This window comes from Ranitomeya imitator, chromosome 1 (genome assembly GCF_032444005.1).
Source record: "Ranitomeya imitator isolate aRanImi1 chromosome 1, aRanImi1.pri, whole genome shotgun sequence".
Taxonomy (NCBI): domain Eukaryota; kingdom Metazoa; phylum Chordata; class Amphibia; order Anura; family Dendrobatidae; genus Ranitomeya; species Ranitomeya imitator.
In genome coordinates, this window is record NC_091282.1 from 224,631,911 (window position 1) to 224,648,649 (window position 16,739).

General features: G+C 45.1%; 1 protein-coding gene across 1 annotated transcript in view; it reads left to right on the plus strand.

Moving 5' to 3' along the window:
* The window catches only part of LOC138657698 (uncharacterized), a 36,501-nt gene extending 22,490 nt beyond the window's left edge, over window positions 1-14,011 (plus strand). The window contains exon 3 of the mRNA XM_069745397.1: window positions 13,536-14,011. Coding sequence (XP_069601498.1) covers window positions 13,536-13,672 — 137 coding nt within the window. The 3' untranslated portion in view covers window positions 13,673-14,011. The remainder of the gene's footprint in view (window positions 1-13,535) is intronic.
* Window positions 14,012-16,739: the final 2,728 nt, after the last annotated feature.

The following is a 16,739-nucleotide window of genomic DNA, read 5'->3' on the forward strand; positions in this document are numbered from 1 at the left end:
GTGCACTACTGATGATGTTGCAAAGGTAGGTTCCCACACCTTACAGTATAAATAAAGAAAAACCTTGCACTCAACTTATGCTCTTAGTGAATTTTTTAATGTAGTACCCAAAATAAACGTTTCGGTCCAACACACCGGACCTTCATCAGTAACTACAGAAAGTGACAAAAAATTAAATAAATAAACGAAAGTAAAACATGGATATAATAGTAATAAACTAAACAGAAAAAAAGTATATACATGAACCTATAATGGTTGACGCATTAGAGCAAAAATAATAACACTGGTCGCTAAGGGAAAAAAACAGATAATGATATAATGTCCAGCAGAGAGAGACTTATGTCTATTATTTGGCACTGATGTGATGAATAGGAATGATAAGGAATAAACCATGACGTACCGTACTGTGTGTGAAATAACGGAAGGAGACAAGAAAATGTCTCTGGGCACACAAAGAGAGCGGCGTCTGGGATAGAGAGAGAAAGTGTGGTAAAAACAGCCAGAGATATAAGTGGCGGCACTAGCGTGTGCTAAATATAAGACGCCATACCTGAGTAACCAACAGGGAAAAAGTTCCACTGCGAGGAAATGAAGGGCGTAAGTGAGACAAGATCCCCCATATATTGGATTAGTGATACAATAGTGCATGGTATCGGCATATTACCTTATGCAGGAGAGAGGTGAAGTGTGCCTGTAAGAGACGCGGAGTCCTCCGCTCGTCTATGGTACTGGGAAATAGCCCGCAAAGAAATAGAGAGGAGGCGTGTACCGGCAGTGGCAGTCGGCCAATAGGAAAGCGCTCGCGATAGCCGGAAGTGACGTCGTCCCAGATTCCGGGGATGACGGAGTTATGTGTGCCTGTCGGCGTGCTCGTCCCGCGGATGTGACGTAACTGAATGTGCACCGCTTGTGTATACACAGGGGAGGAACAAATGGTTCCTAGTAGCTCAGAGCTAGGTACGTAGGTAATGAATGGGATGGCCTGAAAGTGAGGTAGCATCTGTAGAGGAGAAACCAAACGCTGGAACAAACAGACATATAGTGGGTCCGGACATGAGGACATAGCAGGTGATAGTGAACTGTGTCCAGAGAAGCGGAGTTCAGTGGAGGACGTGATCAAGAAGAATGCATACAACTTCAATAGAGGCGACTCTATAATAGAGAAAAAAGGGTGTTAGACACTAAAGCATACACCATTTGTATACATAATGTAATATGATACACGAGGAACTGCCATACAGGTACATAATGGTAAAAGATACATATATAATAAAAGATATAAAGAAGTCCTACCAAATTGTTCCATGGAGGATTAACCAGAACTATAGATGAGTCCTGTCATATTATGAGCAGACATTGATGGTTATGTGCACTTAGACCAAACAGAACGTAGTATATAATATAAAATATGGTAAATATAATGAGAAAGCATTCCTAGGGCAGGGACAAGTTGGTATGGAGTAATATGCAAGGACGGACATAACGGTACCTGGACTGATGTATAAGTACTGTAGATAAAACACTATGGGGCAGTGGGCTCAGGATAGCCAGGCAATAGTTTGTTATAAGAAAGATGCCAGGTCATAATCCCTGTTAAGACCCTTTGGGTGTAAGGTCTCGAGGGTATGTATCCAGAACGCCTCCCTGCGTTTAAGGCGAGCTATCCTATTTCCTCCCCGTCTTAAAGGCGGTATGTGTTCAATGACCTGGAACTTGAGTTGTGAAATGTTATGGCCTTGGTTGGTAAAATGTAAAGGAATTGGTAATAGTAGATTCTTGCAGCGTATGGTGGATTTGTGCTTTGAGATACGGTCGCGTATGGGTTGCGGGGTTTCTCCTATATACAGCAGACCGCACGGGCAATTAATCAAATATACCACCCATGAAGTGTCACAGGTAAAAAACTCCGAAATGTGAAAAACTTTGCCTGAATGTGGGTGGTGGAAAGAGGTACCTTTAAGGACATTGTGACACTGGGAGCAATGAAGACATGGGAATGTTCCAGTACGAGGAGTCTGTAAGAAGCGTTGACGTGGTACTGATTTATTGGTACCCACGTCTGCTTTCACCAGTGAATCTCTGAGGTTGGGGGCTCGTTTAAAACAGGGAAGAAACGGTTCCCGAAATTCTGGGATGTCCGGGTGGCCACTTGCTAGTAGATGCCAATGTCTACGAATGGATTTGTGTAGAACGTACGCAAAGGGATGGAAAGAGTGGACAAACGGAATCCGGTTCATAGATCTGTTCGGTCTGGGTTGTGAAGGTGTTATGGCATTTTGGAGTATCGTGGCGGGATAGCCACGTTGTGAGAATTTGGAAGCCATTTCTTGTAACCTAAGAGGGCGGAGATCTGGGTCCGACACTATTTTAGACACTCGGTGAAACTGTGATTTAGGGATGGACCGTATAGTGGATGAAGGGTGGAAACTGGAAAAGTGTAACAGGCTGTTACGATCTGTGCTTTTAGTATATAGGTCAGTAGAAATGGAGCCATCTGGTTTAAGTATAACCATTGTGTCGAGAAAATTAATCTTCTGAGGACTATGTGACATTGTGAATGTAATGCCTGGCCAGGCAGTATTCAGCCATTCAAAGAAAGAGGCGAGGGCTTCCAACGTGCCCCCCCATATGCAGAAGACGTCATCTATGTATCGTCTCCACAAGAGAACGTTGGAGATAAACAGTGAACTTTGATAGATAGTACTCTCCTCAAAGTCCGCCATATAACAATTTGCATAGGGGGGCGCTACGTTGGAGCCCATCGCGGTACCACGGATCTGGAGGTAGAAGTCATCCTGGAACATGAAATGGTTGAAAGTCAGAATGATGGTAAGAAGTTCAATACAAAGATTAACCTGGTCTTCCTGTAGGCCGGAGTGAATGAGTAGTCTGTGTACCGAGTTTATACCTTCCAAGTGTGGGATCGATGTATACAGGTCCTTAACGTCCATGGTGACCAGTAATGCATTGGGGGGAATAGGGTTCAGACCTTTAAGGACTTCAAGAAACGACCCTGTATCGAGGATGTATGATTTAGATGTCTGTATTAATGGAGTCAAGATCTTTTAGAGATACACCGCCAGAGGGGAAAGTATAGAATCGGTCGAGGCCACGATGGGCCTCCCTGGTGGTTTCTGAAGATTTTTGTGAATCTTGGGAATGGTGTAAAAGACTGGGATGACCGGATGGGAATTGGTGAGAAAATCAACCGTTTTGGTATCTAGGACCCCCAACTGTGTATATTTTTGAAGGGTGTCTGAGATCTTTTGACGTATTAGGGATGTAGGGTCCCTCTGTAACTTCTGGTAAATGGTCGTGTCACTTAACTGACGGGAAATCTCCTGAAGATAGTCAGACCTGTTCATAACCACTAGGGCCCCACCCTTGTCCGCTGGTTTTATGATTATAGTACTGTCCTCCTGTAGGCCACGTAGGGCCTGGCGTTCTGGGGACGTGAGATTAGGGGGATAAAATAGATTTCCTCTGTTGATGTCATCCCTTAGTGACTGGAAAGAATTCTGTACAAACTCGATGAAGGTCTCCATAGCATGTGAGCCATGAGGGGGCCTAAATTTGCTTTTGTTGTATAGACCCAGACTACGGGATGACAAGCTACTAGGTGAGGCTGCTGAGTGAGATGGCACTGGAGTGGTGTCAGGGGTATTAGAAAAATATGCCTTTAGTCTGAGTGTTCGAAAAAACCTATGGAGGTCCATTTCCAGATCAAAGGTATGGCAGCGATAAGTGGGGCAAAATGACAGACTTTTCTGTAAAACCTTATATTCCGCCACCCCCAAAGTTCTGTCCGAAATGTTGATTACCAATGGATTGGTACCTGAGATCTCGTGATCCTCATTTGGTCTGGAGTTGGTCCTGTGTCCATGGCCGCGCCTTGTCGTTTTTTTCGGGCGTGACTTTGTCGCTGTCCTAAAAAACGAGGAGGACCAGTTGGGGCTGTATTCCGTTCTTGTTCGGAACCCGACGTAGAGTAATCCAGAGAAGACCGAGGAGTAGGACGATTCACAATGTCACATAGTCCTCAGAAGATTAATTTTTTCGACACAATGGTTATACTTAAACCAGATGGCTCCATTTCTACTGACCTATATACTAAAAGCACAGATCGTAACAGCCTGTTACACTTTTCCAGTTTCCACCCTTCATCCACTATACGGTCCATCCCTAAATCACAGTTTCACCGAGTGTCTAAAATAGTGTCGGACCCAGATCTCCGCCCTCTTAGGTTACAAGAAATGGCTTCCAAATTCTCACAACGTGGCTATCCCGCCACGATACTCCAAAATGCCATAACACCTTCACAACCCAGACCGAACAGATCTATGAACCGGATTCCGTTTGTCCACTCTTTCCATCCCTTTGCGTACGTTCTACACAAATCCATTCGTAGACATTGGCATCTACTAGCAAGTGGCCACCCGGACATCCCAGAATTTCGGGAACCGTTTCTTCCCTGTTTTAAACGAGCCCCCAACCTCAGAGATTCACTGGTGAAAGCAGACGTGGGTACCAATAAATCAGTACCACGTCAACGCTTCTTACAGACTCCTCGTACTGGAACATTCCCATGTCTTCATTGCTCCCAGTGTCACAATGTCCTTAAAGGTACCTCTTTCCACCACCCACATTCAGGCAAAGTTTTTCACATTTCGGAGTTTTTTACCTGTGACACTTCATGGGTGGTATATTTGATTAAGTGCCCGTGCGGTCTGCTGTATATAGGAGAAACCACGCAACCCATACGCGACCGTATCTCAAAGCACAAATCCACCATACGCTGCAAGAATCTACTATTACCAATTCCTTTACATTTTACCAACCAAGGCCATAACATTTCACAACTCAAGTTCCAGGTCATTGAACACATACCGCCTTTAAGACGGGGAGGAAATAGGATAGCTCGCCTTAAACGCAGGGAGGCGTTCTGGATACATACCCTCGAGACCTTACACCCAAAGGGTCTTAACAGGGATTATGACCTGGCATCTTTCTTATAACAAACTATTGCCTGGCTATCCTGAGCCCACTGCCCCATAGTGTTTTATCTACAGTACTTATACATCAGTCCAGGTACCGTTATGTCCGTCCTTGCATATTACTCCATACCAACTTGTCCCTGCCCTAGGAATGCTTTCTCATTATATTTACCATATTTTATATTATATACTACGTTCTGTTTGGTCTAAGTGCACATAACCATCAATGTCTGCTCATAATATGACAGGACTCATCTATAGTTCTGGTTAATCCTCCATGGAACAATTTGGTAGGACTTCTTTATATCTTTTATTATATATGTATCTTTTACCATTATGTACCTGTATGGCAGTTCCTCGTGTATCATATTACATTATGTATACAAATGGTGTATGCTTTAGTGTCTAACACCCTTTTTTCTCTATTATAGAGTCGCCTCTATTGAAGTTGTATGCATTCTTCTTGATCACGTCCTCCACTGAACTCCGCTTCTCTGGACACAGTTCACTATCACCTGCTATGTCCTCATGTCCGGACCCACTATATGTCTGTTTGTTCCAGCGTTTGGTTTCTCCTCTACAGATGCTACCTCACTTTCAGGCCATCCCATTCATTACCTACGTACCTAGCTCTGAGCTACTAGGAACCATTTGTTCCTCCCCTGTGTATACACAAGCGGTGCACATTCAGTTACGTCACATCCGCGGGACGAGCACGCCGACAGGCACACATAACTCCGTCATCCCCGGAATCTGGGACGACGTCACTTCCGGCTATCGCGAGCGATTTCCTATTGGCCGACTGCCACTGCCGGTACACGCCTCCTCTCTATTTCTTTGCGGGCTATTTCCCAGTACCATAGACGAGCGGAGGACTCCGCGTCTCTTACAGGCACACTTCACCTCTCTCCTGCATAAGGTAATATGCCGATACCATGCACTATTGTATCACTAATCCAATATATGGGGGATCTTGTCTCACTTACGCCCTTCATTACCTCGCAGTGGAACTTTTTCCCTGTTGGTTACTCAGGTATGGCGTCTTATATTTAGCACACGCTAGTGCCGCCACTTATATCTCTGGCTGTTTTTACCACACTTTCTCTCTCTATCCCAGACGCCGCTCTCTTTGTGTGCCCAGAGACATTTTCTTGTCTCCTTCCGTTATTTCACACACAGTACGGTACGTCATGGTTTATTCCTTATCATTCCTATTCATCACATCAGTGCCAAATAATAGACATAAGTCTCTCTCTGCTGGACATTATATCATTATCTGTTTTTTTCCCTTATCGACCAGTGTTATTATTTTTGCTCTAATGCGTCAACCATTATAGGTTCATGTATATACTTTTTTTCAGTTTAGTTTATTACTATTATATCCATGTTTTACTTTCGTTTATTTATTTAATTTTTTGTCACTTTCTGTAGTTACTGATGAAGGTCCGGTGTGTTGGACCGAAACGTTTATTTTGGGTACTACATTAAAAAATTCACTAAGAGCATAAGTTGAGTGCAAGGTTTTTCTTTATTTATGAACTCGTACTGACCTGGAGAATCATAATGTCAGGTCATTTTTAGCATTTAGTAAACCTAGCAAAAAAGCCAAACAAAAAACAAGTGTGGGATTGCACTTTTTTTGCAATTTCACCGCACTTGTAATTTTTTTCCCGTTTTCTAGTACACGACATGCTAAAACCAATTATGTCGTTCAAAAGTACAACTCGTCCCGCAAAAAAATAAGCCCTCACATGGCCAAATTGACGGAAAAATAAAAAAGTTATGGCTCTGGGAAGGAGGGGAGTGAAAAACGAACACGGAAAAACAAAAAATCCCAAGGTCATGAAGGGGTTAAAGGGGCCGAATAATATTGCACGCCCCCACTTTTCAGTTTTTGAGTGTCCTCAAAAATTTAAAATAACCAATAAATTTCATTCAACATCACAATTGTGTTCCACTTATTGTTGATTCTTCACCAAAAATGTACATTTGGTATCTTTATGTTTGAAGGATGATATGTGGGAAAAGGTTGAAAAGTTCCAGGGGGTCGAATACTTTCGCAAGGCACTGTAAGTTTTCTCACGTATGAGATTATTGGACCAGTTATTTGGATCAGAATGATGTCCATTTTTCTCTTACGTGGAGAAAATTTTTTATCCATCTTCAACTATGTGACAGTCCCTGAAAATCAAATAACACTCAATTGGTATTGGGCAGTCCGATTTTTTTTCACGGACGATTTTCTGCAGGCTGCTCCATCCATGAAAAATCACATGTGAATGGCTCCATAGACTGGCTGTGAATGGTTTAGTGAAAACCATGGATTGCACTCGTATGCGAAAATCATATTTGTGAGTGAGGCCTTAGCCTGTCATGACGACATGCTGGGCCTACTAATCAGAAGACGAGCAAAGGATGCCAGCAAGTAGGAAGAGTTTCAAAGGCTCTGGACCAGCACCAACATATAACAAATGTGTGTCCTGAACCAGTGTCCTGCAAATCTAATCTTTTTGCTCAACTCTAAAAATTGGAACTCTGCAGGGAAGTGGCACACACAAAATTACTGAGGGAAAGAGGGTGTTGGCCAAAATCTCACGAATCATGTCCTCATCTATCCTCCCTTCAATTCGGTGTTGTCGTCCTGTCCATTTTGCAGAAAAAGCACACCCAAAGTATGAGGTTTCCCTCTACCAGGCTTCACCGTTGGGAAGTGTTATTGGCGTTGTCCTCATCCTTCTACCTTCAAACACGGAGTCGATACCAAAAAGTTCTATTTTGCCCTCATCTGACTACATGGCCTTCTCCCAGGCCTCCTCTGGATCATCCAGATGGTTATTGGCACACTTCAAATGGGACCGGACATGTGCTGGCTTGAGCAGGGGGACCTTCCGTGCCCTGCAGGATTTTAATTCATGAAAAATTGACAGCAATCTTGAGTTTCTTCCATTTTCTAATAATTGTGCCTACTGTTGATGCTTACCGTACTCACCAAGCTGCTTGCTTATTGTCCTGTAGACCATCCCAGCCATGTGCAGGTATACAATTTTGTCCCTGATGACCTTACACAGCTTTTTGGTCTTGAGGGAGAGGTTGGAGTGTAAATGAGTGTGTCAACAGGTGTGTTTTATACAGGTAAAGAGTTAAAAGAGGTGTAATTAATACAGGTAATGAGTGCAGCGTAGGAGGAATTCTGAAAGAAAAACTAACAGGTCTGTGAGACAGAATTCTTGCTGGTTGGTAGGTGCTCAAATATACTACTCAAAAAAAAATAAAGGGAACACTAAAATCCCACATCCTAGATATCACTGAATGAAATATTCCAGTTGTAAATCTTTATTCATTACATAGTGGAATGTGTTGAGAACAATAAAACCTAAAAATGATCAACGTAAATCACAACTAATATCCCACGGAGGTCTGGAGTTGGAATGATGCTCAAAATCAAAGTGGAAAATGAAGTTACAGGCTGATCCAACTTCAGTGGAAATGCGGCAAGACAAGGAAATGATGCTCAGCAGTATGTGGCCTCCACGTGCCTGTATGACCTCCCTACAACACCTGGGCATGCTCCTGATGAGGCGGCGGATGGTCTTCTGAGGGATCTCCTCCCAGACCTGGACCAAAGCATCCGCCAACTCCTGGACAGTCTATGGTGCAACATGATGTTGGTGGATGGTGCGAGACATGATGTGCCAGATGTGTTCAATCGGATTCAGGTCTCGGGAACGGACGGGCCAGTCCATAGCTTCAATGCCTTCATCTTGCAGGAACTGCTGACACACTCCAGCCACATGAGGTCTGGCATTGTCCTGCATTAGGAGGAACCCAGGGCCAACCGCATCAGCATATGGTCTCACAAGGGGGCTGAGGATCTCATCTCGGTACCTAATGGCAGTCAGGCTACCTCTGGTGAGCACATGGTGGGCTGTGCGGCCCTCCAAAAAAATGCCACCCCACACCATTACTGACCCACTGCCAAACCGGTCATGCTGAAGGACGTTGCAGGCAGCAGATCGCTTTCCACGACATCTCCAGACTCTGTCACATCTGTCACATGTGCTCAGTATGAACCTGCTTTCATCTGTGAAGAGCACAGGGCACCAGTGGCAAATTTACCAATCCTGGTGTTCTGTGGCAAATGCCAAGCGTCCTGCACGGTGTTGGGCTGTGAGCACAAGCCCCATCTGTGGACGTCGGGCACTCAGACCATCCTCAAGGAGTCGGTTTCTAACCGTTTGTGCAGATACATGCACAAAACTGCTGGAGGTCGTTTTACAGGGCTCTGGCAGTCCTCCTCCTGTTCCACCTTGCACAAAGGCTGATGTAGCGGTCCTGTTGCTGGGTTGTTGCCCTCCTACTGCCCCCTCCATGTCTCCTGGTGTACTGGCATGTCTACGGGTAGTGCCTCCAGTCTCTAGACACTACACTGAGAGACACAGCAAACCTTCTTGCCACAGCTTGTATTGATGTGCCATCCTGGATGAGCTGCACTACCTGAGTTGGTTGTAGAGTCCGTCTCATGCTACCATGAGTGTGAAAGCACAACCAACATTCAAAAGTGACCAAAACATCAGCCAGAAAGATGTGGTTTGTGGTCCCCACCTGCAGAGCCACTCCTTTATTGAATGTGTCTTGATAATTGCCAATAATTTCTATCTCCTGTCTATTCAATTTGCATAACAGCACGTGAAATTGATTGTAAAACAGTGTTGCTTCCCAAGTGGACAGTTTGATTTCAAAGAAGTTTGATTTACTTGGAGTTATATTCTTTAAGTGTTTCCTTTATTTTTTTGATCAGTGTACTAATTTCATGCAATAAAATGCAATTTAATGATTTAAAAATCATACAATGTAATTTTCTGGTTTTTATTTTTAGATTCTGTCTTTCACAGTTGAAGTGTACCTACAATAAAAATTACAGACCTCTCCATTCTGTGTAAATGTGAAAACTTGCAAAATCGGCAGTGTATCAAATACTTATTTTCCCCATTGTACAAACTAAAGCTGAAAATAGCAATATCTTGTATGCATCTGGTCCACCCTTAATTCTCTGACCATGATGAGCAGAGACCACTTCTCTCTGCTTCACACCTGAACGCACTTAGTTGTACATATATTGCATAGCTCAAGTCTGTATAGACTTCAGTCTGCAGTGTGATTCCTATAAGTGTGTCCTAGAAGTGTGGATTACAGTAGAATTAAAACCTGAATTGAACCTGAAGGGAACTGAAGGTAACTGGCCAGTCACTGTAAACAATATTTCTATTTGTTTTCACTTTCACCTCTATAATCCTTCGCTTTCTGCTACCTCCCACAATCTCCCCACACCAAGAAAGATACTGTTTATCTCTGCTTCAATCCTCCCCATCCATCTCACCTCCTCCTCAGAACTGTTCCTTAACATACAATCCTCTGTCTCCAAGCAGACAGCTACCTCATGCCCTCTCCTGCTCCCACCTGCTAACACTTCCTCTGCTCCTTCTCAGTGCTGGTGATATCTCTCCAAATTCTGGTCCTCCTCACCATATTCCCACAGTCATTTCTACCTCCCATCCACGCTCTATCACATCCTTCCGTAACCTAACCTTATACCCATTCACCCAGCCCCCGCTTCCCCAGTCCCACTAACAGGAGCTCTCTGGAACGCTCACTCTGTCTGCAACAAGCTTTCCTACATCCATGATCTTTTTGTTACTACCAAACTTTCCTTCCTCGCCATCACTGAAACCTGGCTCACCCCTTCTGACACAGCCTCCCCTGCTGCACTCTCTTACGGTGGCTTCCACCTTTCTCACACACCCCGCCCCAGCAGCAAACATGGTGGAGGAGTTGGTTTTCTCCTGTCAGATACCTGCTCCTTCACCCCAATCCCACTGCCACCCTGTTACCCTCCCTTCCTTTGAGGTGCACTCTGTGCGCATCTACTCCCCCTCCAGCCGGCTGTCATTTACCGCCCCCCAGGGCCAGCCGCCACCTTCTTTGACCACTTCACCACCTGGCTACTTCATTTCCTTTCCGCGGACATCCCCACTATCATCATGGGCGACTTCAACATCCCCATTGACACTTCCCTCTCAGCTGCCACTAAACTTCTATCTCTCACTTCCTCCTTCGGCCTCACTCAATGGTCTTCTGCAGCCACCCACAAAGATGGTCACACACTGGACCTCATCTTCACCCGCCTCTGCTCCCTATCTAACCTCTCTAACTCACCTCTTCCTCTCTTTGACCACAACCTTCTCACATTCTCATCTCTCTCCACTACATGTCTACAATCCCCACCCCACAAACTTTCACACCCTCGCAGAAATCTTAAACATCTTGACCTACATTCATTCTCTGAATCCCTCCTCCCTCTCACAAACATAAGTTCCATACACAATGCGGATGACGCTGCCGCTCTATATAACACCACAATAGCTGTAGCTTTGGAATCTGCTGCCCCCCTAACACATACCAAAGCTCGCAAAATCAACAGACAGCCCTGGCACACCAGCCTGACCAAAGAACTGAGGCGAGCTTCCAGGGCTTCTGAGCGCAGATGGAAAAGATCCCACTCCAACGAGCACTTCATTGCATTCAAACAGTCCCTCACTACTTTCAAGACCACACTCGCCACAGCTAAACAAACCTACTTCTCATCTCTCATACCCTCCCTGTCTCACAACCCTAAACAGTTATTCAACACCTTCAATTCTCTCCTCCGTCCCCCAGCACCTCCTCTCTCCTCACTTATCTCAGCTGAAGACTTTGCTTCACTTTTCAAGTAGAAGATTGATAGCATCAGAGACAGTTTTGGTCAACGACCCCCAGAGCCCTTCCTCCCGACTTCCCAGCCCTCCACCTCCAAAACCAACTTCTCCACCATTACAGAAAATCAACTCTCCACTCTACTCTCAAGATCACATCTCACCACCTGTGCACTTGACCCGCTCCCTTCCCACTTCATCCCAAACCTCACCAGTCTTCATCCCAACCATAACTCATCTCTTCAACCTATCACTAACAACTGGTGTTTTCCCCTCAAGCTTTAAACATGCCTCCATCACACCTATCCTCAAAAAGCCCTCTCTTGACCCATCCTCTGTATCTAGCTATCGCCCTATATCACTTCTCCCTTATGCCTCCAAACTACTGGAACAACACGTCTACCTTGAACTGTCCTCCCATTTCTCTTCTTGCTCCCTCTTTGACCGCTTACAATCTGGCTTCCAGGCACACCATTCCACTGAAACTGCCCTAAGGTCACCAATGACCTCTTAACCGCCAACAGCAAGCAACACTACTCTGTCCTCCTCCTCGACCTGTCGGCTGCCTTTGACACAGTGGACCATTCCCTATTATTACAGACCCTCTCATCCCTTGGCATCACAGACTTGGCCCTATCCTGGATCTCATCATACCTAACAGACCGGACATTCAGCGTCTCCCACTCACACACCACCTCCTCACCTTGCCCCCTATCTGTCGGAGTCCCACAAGGTTCAAGTCCTTGGGCCCCGCTCTTCTCCATTTACACCTTTGGCCTGGGACAGCTCATAGAATCTCATGGCTTTCAGTATCACCTCTATGCTGATGACACACAGATCTACATCTGTCTGTCCACTATTTCATCCTTCTTCTCCGCTAGATTTCTGAAACTTAACATGGACAAAACAGAATTCATCATCTTTCCCCCATCTCACATGACCCCCCCCAACGAACCTATCCATTACAGTGCATGGCTGCCCACTCTCCACAGTCCCACAAGCTCGCTGCCTCGGGGTAATCCTTGACACTGATCTCTCCTTCAAACCACATATCCAAGCCCTTTCCACTTCCTGCTGACTTCAACTCAAAAATATTTCACGAATCCGTACATTCCTCAACCAAGAATCTGCAAAAACCCTAGTCAATGCCCTCATCATCTCTTGCCTTGACTACTGCAACCTCCTGCTCTGTGGCCTCCCCTCTAACACTCTTGCACCTCTCCAATGTATTCTAAACTCTGCTGCCCGACTAATCCACCTGTCCCCCCGCTATTCCCCAGCCTCTCCCCTCTGTCAATCCCTTCACTGGCTCCCCATTGCCCAGAGACTCCCCTACAAAACCCTAACCATGACGTACAAAGCCACCCATAAACCTGTCTCCTCCATACATCTGTGACCTCATCTCCCGGTACTTACCTGCACGCAACCTCCGATCCTCACAGGATCTCCTTCTCTACTCCCCTCTTATCTCCTCTTCCCACAATCGTATACAAGATTTCTCTCGCGTATCACCCCACATCAGACTCTCGCTTACCATCGAAACCTTCAAGAACCTGAAGACCCACCTCTTCTGACAAGACTACAACCTGTACCAGTTATGAATTGTATTGTTTAAGATTATTGTACTTGTTTTTATTATGTATACCCCTCCTCACATGTAAAGCGCCATGGAATAAATGGTGCTGCGCCATGGAATAAATGGCGCTATACCAATAAATAATAATAATATCTTCATGTGAAAATGTAAGCAACAATTACAGTTTTTCAGCATGTTCCTTCATTTTTTTTTTAGGTGCCCTTCTCTACCAGTTTACAGTGTTCATGAGCAAGAAAAGAGCCCACAATGACTGCTCCGTTTACGTCATCGAGAATGAATTTCAGAAGTATGACATAGAAGCAAATGGACTAGAACGAGACACAAAGCTATGACTTGTTTAGCAAGCAGGTCATTAATTAATGCTAATGTCATTTGAATGAGTGTGATCACCTACAGTATATATACGGGGTGGATAATAGGTGACCTTATTATTCCATTTTTTTTTTATTTTACAAATTTATATTTTTGCTGCTTATAATGTGGCATAACTATAGAATAATGCCCAAGAATGGACAAAAAGTTTGGAAGACTTTGATATTGGAATGTTTTTAATAATTATTACTAGTGGGCATTTATGAAGTAAAAAAAAAAGCAATTTATATTTACATGACCTGCTGTACATAGTCAGGTGACCTTAAGAAAATGCATTATTAAACACAGAAAAAGATACTAAACTTATTGGTTGTGGGTTGATGTTTTAGGGCATAAATCTATTCCATGCCCTCTATGTGTCAACACTGACGAGAAGCTACGGAACAGGGCATCTTTCTCTTGTTCATTGCGCCTCTGGGGCATGAATCCTAATCCAACCCAGGAGGTTGTATGTTCTCCCAATGTTTGTGCGGGAATCTTAACATACACTCAAGAATATACTCAGAGGCTACTTGGCTTCCTATGGAAGTAACCACTAGCGTAGCTACCGGGGAAGGGGGAGAGGGGGCAGAGGGTGCGGGCCCAGTGCTTAGAGGGGGCCCACCCAGAGATATGCGCCAATAGTTACCTTCTGCGGCAGAGCAGGGAGAATCGATCTTCCTGCTCTACCGCTATGGTGCACCTGAGCAGGCGGGGGGCCCGGTGCCAGCAGTGGGCCCTCCGCCTCTCATCGCAGGGTCAGCTGTACCGGCATTTAGCCGATACAGCTGACCGCAATGATGAGGGAAGGAGCGCTGCGCTCCTTACCCCATCATCATCCCCCTGTCAGCGTCTGATGATGGCGACGCTGACAGCGGGCACGATGAGTCACTGCCCGGCGCCCGCTGTCAGGAGATGAGCAGGAGCTCAGAGCAGCACAGGAACCAGGAAGAAGAGGTATTTATTTTTTTAAGGGGTGCTACCTTACACTACAGAATCTGCATATGGGGGGTGCTGTCTTATACTACAGGGTCTGCCTATGGGGGGTCTGCCTAATACTGCAGGGTCTGCCTGTGGGGGTCTGCCTTAAACTACAGGGTCTGCCTATGGGGGTATGACTTATACTACAGGGTCTGCCTAATACTACAGGGTCTGCCTAATACTACGGGGGTGCTTATGGGGGGTCTGCCTAATACTACAGGGTCTGCCTATGGGGGGTCTGCAATATACTACAGGGTCTGCCTATGGGGGGGTCTGCATTATACTACAGGATCTGCCTATGGGGGTACTGTCTTACACTACAGGGTCTGCCTATAGGGGTGCTGCCTTATACTACAGGGTCTGCCTACGGGGGTGCTGCCTCGACCAATCAGCGACGGGCACAGCGACGATGATGTCATAAAGGACGTAGACATCCCGCGTCTGATTGGCCGAGGCCGCCAGGCCTCGACCAATCAGCGGCGGGCACAGCGACGATGATGTCATAAAGGACGTAGAAATCCCACGTTTCTGATTCAGCGACGGGCACAGTATCGACGTAGATGTCATAATGGTTGCCATGGCGACAATGATGTCATAAAGGTTGCCTCGACCAATCAGCGACGGGCACAATCTGCCGCGAATTCTGGAGTCATCATTGTCCATATACTACGGGGACATGCATATTCTAGGATACCCGATGCGTTAGAATCGGGCCACAATCTAGTTTTACATAACGTTTTGGATCACAACTCTACGCTGACCACTTACTTTGGGGTTTCCATCTAAATCTCTGAGTGACGTGATTCAGATGAAACCCCCCGAGGGATTCATTCACTATAATGAGGCAGCAGAGTTACTCTGGACTCCGTCTGGCTTCTGTTCAGTGTTGTACACTTCTGAAAAGAACAAAACCATGGCCGACGGCACTTTTATGCAATCCTAAAAAGACGGACACCGCCGGATCACAGGTCCTATGGCGTCCACAGTGTCTCCATCGACTTCATTATAGGGAATCTCCCACCGGGAATTCTGTCTGAATCACGTATTTCAGAGATTTACACGGAAATCCCGGTGGAAGCGCTCAGCGTAGAGCGCAGGATAAATGTGCACCGAGCGTTACTGCGATATTTGGTAAGCAGAATTTAAAAAAAAAAAAAAAAAATCAACATTTGAATAATTGGTTTTATTTTTTACACCGTTCCTCTTGCCATATAAGTGATTAGGCAACTATTCTTGGGGTTGGTGCGATTACAGCAATACCAGATTTATATCTGATTTTTATGTTTGGCTGCTGTCATACTCTAAAAGACGCTTTTTATTGCAAAAAAGTTTTTTGCATTACTTTTTTGAGAGCTATAATTTTTCCATACTTTTCCTGACAGAGTTATGTGGGAGCTTGTTTTTTTGCAGGGTGAGTTGACATTTTTATTGGTACCATTACATTTTTTGATCGCTTTCTATTCCGATTTTTGTGACACAGGATGTACAAAAACCAGCAATTCAGGATTATTTTTTTTTGTGGAGGGTAGGGTTGTGTTATTCCACGTGTGGTAAAATTGATAAGGCAATTTTATTCCTCGGGTCAGTACGATTACAGCGATAACTCGTTTATATTTTTTTATGTTTTGTCGCTTTTATACAATAAAACTATTTTATAGATTTTTTTTATTTTGTACCGCTATGAGACAATCATTTTTTGCAGGCTAACCGCTTGTATGGCACGAGGAAGCTGCAGCATCTCTATGTTATGCAAACTGTCAGCTCTGCATCGACAGTTACAGATCATGCACTGCCCATGATCAAGCAACTTTCCTAGCTTTGGTGACCCAGATGTCGTCATGACGATATCGGGTCATCATGGCAATGATTGGGATCCCCGGGTCATGCCCATCCCTCTGCTTGCTCCTGGAATGCTGTGATCACTACCATCACCAGTCCATGGCCCCGTTAGCGAATGTGTCTGGACTGTTTTGCAAGGGATTTTGGATATATTCCCCGACTGGGGCACAGAACGCAATGTGAAGGCACATTAAGGCTGCCATCACACTAGCAGTATTTGGTCAGTAT